At 49.7% G+C, this 7,087-nt stretch overlaps 2 protein-coding genes across 2 annotated transcripts in view; one reads left to right on the top strand and one right to left on the bottom strand.

Annotated features, from left to right (window-relative positions):
* The window catches only part of LOC306755459 (uncharacterized protein), a gene marked incomplete at both ends in the record, with an annotated part of 26,312 nt that extends 23,759 nt beyond the window's left edge, over positions 1 to 2,553 (top strand). The window contains one exon of the mRNA XM_079239848.1: positions 2,429 to 2,553. Within this exon, the coding sequence (XP_079095974.1) occupies positions 2,429 to 2,553 (125 nt within the window). The remainder of the gene's footprint in view (positions 1 to 2,428) is intronic.
* The window catches only part of pcsk6 (proprotein convertase subtilisin/kexin type 6), a gene marked incomplete at both ends in the record, with an annotated part of 82,093 nt that extends 76,188 nt beyond the window's left edge, over positions 1 to 5,905 (bottom strand). The window contains one exon of the mRNA XM_079243273.1: positions 5,741 to 5,905. Coding sequence (XP_079099399.1) covers positions 5,741 to 5,905 — 165 coding nt within the window. The remainder of the gene's footprint in view (positions 1 to 5,740) is intronic.
* Between the last annotated feature and the right edge of the window lie 1,182 nt (positions 5,906 to 7,087).

Here is a 7,087-nt window from a genome sequence, read left to right as displayed (position 1 = left end):
TACTACTGCTGCTACTACAACTGTTACTACTGCTACTACTACTACTGCTACTACTACTTCTGCTACTGCTACTTCTGCTACTGCTACCACTGCTACAGCTACTACTGCTACTACTACTACTACTGCTACTGCTACTACTGCTGCTACTACAACTGCTACTGCTACTACTACTGCTACTACTGCTACTGCTACTACTACTACTACTACTACTACTGCTACTGTTGCTACTGCTACTAGTGCTACTGCTACTACTACTGCTACTACTGCTACTGCTACTGGTGCTACTACTGGTGCTACTACTACTGCTGCTGCTACTGGTGCTACTACTGGTGCTACTACTACTGCTACTACTACTGCTACTACTACTGCTGCTGCTGCTGCTGCTGCTGCTACTACTACTACTGTTCCTACTACTGCTACTACTACTACTACTGCTACCTCTGCTACTGCTGCTACTACTACTTCTGCTACTGCAAGTACTACTGCTGCTACTACTACTTCTGCTACTGCTGCTACTACTACTACTGCTACTGCTACTACTACTACTACTACTGCTACTACTACTATTGCTACTGCTACTAGTGCTACTGCTACTACTACTACTGCTACTGCTGCTGCTACTACAACCTCTGCTACTGCTGCTACTACTACTACTTCTGCTACTGCAAGTACTACTGCTGCTACTACTACTACTGCTACTACTACTACTGCTACTGCTACTACTACTACTACTATTGCTACTGCTACTACTGCTGCTGCTACTACTACTAGTGCTACTGCTACTACTACTACTACTACTATTGCTACTGCTGCTACTACTACTGCTACTGCTGCTACTACAACCTCTGCTACTGCTACTACTACTGCTACTGTTGCTACTGTTACTAGTGCTACTGCTACTACTACTGCTGCTGCTACTGCTACTACTGCTACTACTACTACTACTAGTGCCACTAACGCTACTGCTGCTACTACTACTACTACTGCTGCTGCTGCTACTACTGCTGCTACTACAACTGTTACTACTGCTACTACTACTACTGCTACTACTACTTCTGCTACTGCTACTTCTGCTACTGCTACCACTGCTACAGCTACTACTGCAACTACTACTACTACTACTACTGCTACTACTGCTTCTACTACTACTACTACTACTACAGCTACTACTACTACTGCTACTGCTGCTGCTACTACTGCTACTACTACTACCTATCCTACTACTGCTACTACTGATTCTGCTGCTACTACTACTACTACAGCTACTACTAATACTGCTACTACTACTGCTACTACTACTGCTGCTACTACTGCTGCTACTACTACTGCTACTACTACTGCTACTACTGCTACTACTGCTACTACTACTGCTGCTGCTACTACTGCTGCTGCTGCTACTGCTGCTGCTACTACTGCTGCTACTACTGCTGCTGCTGCTACTGCTACTACTGCTGCTGCTACTACTACTACTACTACTACTACTGCTACTACTGCTACTCCTGCCGCTACTGCTACTACTGCTACTACTGCTACTACAACTGCTACTACTGCTGCTACTACTGCTACTACTACTGCTACTACTACTATTACTGCTGCTACTACTACTACTGCAACACCTCCAACGAGGTCTGGACTCTGATGGACCAAAACTGAGACCTGGTCCTCCACCAGCCGGTCTGGTTTCTGCAGTCCGGATGAGGTCTGGACTTTGTGTTTGGGATCATGGTCCTGCTGCATGAGACAGGTTTAACTTCGGTCTGACCTGAGAGGAGTTTCCTTCTGATACAGCTTCTTATTTTCTCCTCCAACTTTCCCAACAAGCCATACTGGTTCACTCGGGCTGTGACGATATGCTTTTGTCCCAATTCGAATCGATTCCGATTTTTTTCTGGTGCAGATTCGATTTAAAATTGCGATTCTCAAAGTTCTTCAATATTGATGACTTTTATAGATTAAAAACTAATTTTTAAAAATTTTTTTTTTATAAAACTTCTTTTTGCTTTTGTAATTTTTCTTGATTTCAGTGAGGAAAAAACAACAGAGTAGCCAGATCATCATTCTGCTGCTACAATGCCCAAGAAGAAAAGTAAAAAGATCAATAAAACCACTGAAAATGACAAAAATTTTATAGTGGATTAATTTTATTTATTTAACCAATAAATCGATTTTGAACAAAAAAAAAAAATCAATTTTAAAATTGCGAAGAAAAAAAATCCAGATTTCCGATTCGATTTTCCCGACCCTATGGTTCAGTCTGATTCTTACTGGACAGACCTGAACCATAACGTGTCACCTGGAAACTCTCAGATGGACATCTAAGCTGTCTCCGAACCTCGGACTAAACCTGCTGGGACATCCACTGCTATCCTGCAAGGTTTTGGGAGTTTCCCTGCTCCAATGCACTTTACTCAAAAGTGTCATTGTGTAGAACTTAGCAAGGTGTTGGGTCTGGATGAGTTGGATCGGATCAGAGAAGGGTCTAAAACCTGCAGGACAACGTTTGAGATCCATGATGAAGAATGGACAGCAAGTGGTTTGGAAAAGACCTCATGACCCTTCAGACTGGTGGACTGAAGCAGAGCAGAGCAGAGGAGGTGACCACACTGATGACAATCAGTAATCCGTAAATCAATAATCAGTATTCAGTAAATCAGCCGTCATATTTCCAGATCCTGCTTCTGCCTTTTAACTTCACCAGTGATGAATAAATGATGATGCAGTTTTAATTTTCATTTCCAGCTGTTTTAAAGGTGGAGTATGTAAGATTTTCAATATTTTCAAAATAAATGAACTAAAAAAATAACTACAATCATAATTAGATAGTTTTTTTAAACACGTCATCTGCAAAAAGCAGGGACCCAATCCTGAGGCCACCAATCCGGATCCCCTCAACACCTCGGCTGCGCCTAGAAATTCTGTCCATATAAGTTATGAACAGAATCGGTGATAAAGGGCAGCCTTGGCGGAGTCTAACCCTCACCGGAAACGAATCCGACTTACTACCGGCAATGCGGACCAAGCTCTGACACCTGTCGTACAGGGACCGGACAGCTCATACAAGGGGGTCCGTTCCCCATACTCCCGGAGTACCCCCCACAGGAGCCCCTGGGGGACATGGTCGAACGCCTTCTCCAGGTCCACAAAGCACATGTAGACTGGTTGGGCAAACTCCCATGCCCCCTCCAGGACCCCAAAGAGGGTATAGAGCTGGTCCACTGTTCCACGACCAGGATGGAAACCACACTGCTCCTCCTCAATCCAGGATTCGACTATCCGGCGGACCCTCCTCTCCAGGACCCCTGAATAGACCTTACCTGGGAGGCTGAGGAGTGTGATTCCCCTGTAATTGGAACACACCCTCCGGTCCCCCTTCTTAAAAAGGGGGACCACCACCCCAGTCTGCCAGTCCAGCGGTACTGTCCCCGATGTCCACGCGATGCTGCAGAGGCGTGTCAGCCAGGACAGCCCCACAGCATCCAGAGCCTTAAGGAACTCCGGGCGGATCTCATCCACCCCCGGGGCCTTGCCGCCAAGGAGCTTTTTAACCACCTCAGCAACTTCAGCCCCAGAGATAGGAGAGTCCACCCCTGAGTCCACCAGCTCTGCTCCCTCATGGGAAGACGTGTTGGTAGGATTGAGGAGGTCTTCGAAGTATTCCCTCCACCGACCCACAACGTCCCGAGTTGAGGTCAGCAGCTCCCCATCTCCACTGTACACAGTATTGATGGAGCACTGCTTCCCCCTCCTGAGCCGCCGGATGGTGGACCAGAATCTCCTCGAAGCCGTCCGGAAGTCTTTCTCCATGGCCTCACCGAACTCCTCCCATGCCCGAGTTTTTGCCTTGGCAACAGCCGAAGCCGCATGCCGCTTAGCCTGTCGGTACCCATCAGCTGCCTCCAGAGTCCCACAGGCCAAGAAGGCCTGATAGGACTCCTTCTTCAGCTTGACGGCATCCCTCACTGCTGGTGTCCACCAACGAGTCCTGGGATTACCACCACGACAGGCACCAACGACCTTGCAGCCACAGCTCCGGCTGGCCGCCTCAGCAATAGAGGCACGGAACACAGCCCATTCGGACTCAATGTCCCCCGTCTCACTCGGGACATGGTTGAAGCTCTGCTGAAGGTGGGAGTTGAAGCTCGCTCTGACAGGGGACTCAGCCAGACGTTCCCAGCAGACCCTCACAACACGTTTGGGCCTGCCAGCTCTGACCGGCTTCCTCCCCCACCATCTGAGCCAACTCACCACCAGGTGGTGATCAGTTGACAGCTCCGCCCCCCTCTTCACCCGAGTGTCCAAGGCATGTGGCCGCAGGTCCGACGATACGACTACAAAGTCGATCATTGAACTGCGGCCCAGGGAATCCTGATGCCAGGTGCACATATGGACACTCTTATGCTGGAACATGGTGTTCGTTATGGACAATCCATGACGAGCACAGAAGTCCAATAACAAAACACCATTTGGGTTCGGGGGGGGGGGGGGGGGGGGGGACCATGCCTCCCAATCACTCCCCTCCAGGTCTCACTGTCATTGCCCACGTGAGCATTGAAGTCCCCCAGCAGAACAATGGAGTCCCCAGAAGGAGCACCCTCCAGCACTCCCTCCAAGGACTCCAGAAAGGGTGGGTACTCTGAACTGCTGTTCGGTGCATAAGCACAGACAACAGTCAGGACCCGTCCCCCCACCCGGAGGCGGAGGGAAACTACCCTTTCATCCACCGGGGTAAACCCCAACGTGCAGGCACCAAGCTGGGGGCTGATGAGAATGCCCACACCTGCTCAGTGCCTCTCACCATGAGCAACTCCAGAGTGGAAGAAAGTCCAGCCCCTCTCGAGGGTTCTGGTTCCAGAGCCCAAGCCATGCGTCGAGGTGAGTCCAACTATATCTAGTCGGAACCGCTCAACCTCGCGCACAAGCTCAGGCTCCTTCCCCACCAGAGAGGTGACGTTCCACGTCCCTAGAGCCAGCTTCTGCAGCCGGGGATCGGACCGCCAGGGTCCCCGCCCCTTGCTGCCGCCCAGCTCACATTGCACCCGACCCCTACGGCTCCTCCTGCAGATGGTGAGCCCACGGGAGGTGGGCCCATGTAACCCTGTAGCCATGTAAAAACAGAGTTACTTTTCATTTTTACTTAATATGATAAAGAAAACATGCAGTCTGCTCTGCTGCTTCTTTAACTCTGGATCACAGACTGGTCTGTGACCAGACCTCCCAGCAGACACAGCGAAGGCGAATGAAGTTGACTGCTCATTGCATCCATCAAGTAAAAACCCTGAATCATCAAATCAGCCTCTTCTCCTGAGGGCAACACTGCACCGAGGGGCTTCGGGCAGGAATTTAGCTTTTACAGCTTTAAGTCCAAAACGTTGGGACCAAACAGAACATTTTGAGCACAGATTTTAATCCCAGTAGAACATAAACAGCGTTGTTTATGGGAAATATGAGCTGATGTTGAAGCTGAAGCATCTGATAGAAATAAAGATTTTTACCATCAATGTGGCGGAAATGATCCACAAACTGCAGAGAACTGTTACCAGTGTGAGGACTCTTCCCTTTCAACAGGAGGAAAGTGGGTCTGGCTGACTGGTCAGAGCTCAGATCCAGTATAAACCAGCATTACTGGTTCTTTTGGGGAAATGTGATGTCATCTTTTATAACGACAAACCTGTTTAGGTCATTCATCTTCCATGTTTTACCTGAGCAGGATAAAAACAGAGAGATGGAAGAGCGAACCTACCTGTCCCAGGTTCCTGTATCCATACTTCACCGCCACCATGTCGGCTTGTTCCGGACCACCTGCGATCCGAACCGCCCAGTGGTTCGTGTAAAGCTCCCGTCGTGCCGACACCACCGCAGAACCGCAGTCCACGCGAGACAAAAAGAAAAGCAGAACCAGAGCCATGTTCGGTCCACAGCTGGAAGTCCACAGGCTGGTCCTCGTGCAACTTTCTGACGCGCTCTCGCGCGCAGAGCGTCACTCCGGTGAAGGTCTGGACCCCGTCCCGGTGTAGCACCTGGACCCGTTTAACACATGGAAACCGGGTTAGAAGAGACAGAAGGTTCAGTTTTATGTCGAAAAGGTTTTACTAGAATATTCAGAAAGAAAAAATATCATGATACTGAAAATGGAGTAATTAGACTTTTCTTTTTTCTGCAGGAAATATATTTAGATGGGTGAGCTGGGTGTGCTAGGAAGAAAGCAAAGAACAGGTCTTATCTCTGTAAATAAATAACCTGCAAATGATCTAAACAGCAACTGACTCAGTCTAACAGAAGCTTTAATCAAGTTTTTGAAAATTCTTGATACTTTCTTGCAGAAAGAGAAAACATTTTTCTCTGAACAGAAAGTAAATAAAACATACGAAGTTGTAACTGGCATTGCAGCCGAGAGAATCTGCTGCAGCGCGTTTGGTGTCATGAGAAAATGTAAACAAATCCCAACATTTCTGCTCATCCGGCGCAGACAGAACAAGCCAACCTGCAGCAGAGAGGACTGCCATCAGTCTGCTGAAACCCTGAAGGAAGAAAAACACCATCAGAGCATCCAAGTCTGGTTTCCTTTCATCGTATCTGACATCTGCAGTGCAGGTGTCAAGGAGTGGTGGCAGTATGACAGTACCCCCCCCTCAAGGGCCGGCCCAAAAAAGTCAAGAGTCCAGAGACGGGTGGGAGGAGGGGGCCCCGGAGGAGGGACCAGGGCGAAACAACGGCCAGGAACCCAAGGCGGCATAGTCCAGGAGGAGAGCCGGGAAGACGGGGGCAAGCCTGACTCTGGATCCACCTCGTCAGGCACTCGGGACGGAGGAGGAGCGTCCCAATCTGGGACCTCCTCGGGAACTCAGGACAGAGATGGTGGACAGGATCTTGGCGCTGGCGGCGTGGACCAGGGCTGGGACGCAGGCGGGGACACCGGAGACGGGGGCCGCGGAGCAGGCGGGGGTAGTGGTCCTGATGTGCGGAGCGCCAGCCTAATTCCCAGAAAAGGGGACTGGTCCGGGCTCTCCCCTGGGCCCACCAGTCGTCAGTGCCGTCTGCGCCTGTTTCTTCTTGGAGAGGTCCAGTGAGGCTCCGGGTCCAGAGGCTC

This window comes from Telmatherina bonti (genome assembly GCF_933228915.1).
Source record: "Telmatherina bonti genome assembly, chromosome: 1".
In the NCBI taxonomy this organism is placed as follows: domain Eukaryota; kingdom Metazoa; phylum Chordata; class Actinopteri; order Atheriniformes; family Telmatherinidae; genus Telmatherina; species Telmatherina bonti.
This window is presented reverse-complemented; position numbering and strand designations above follow the sequence as displayed.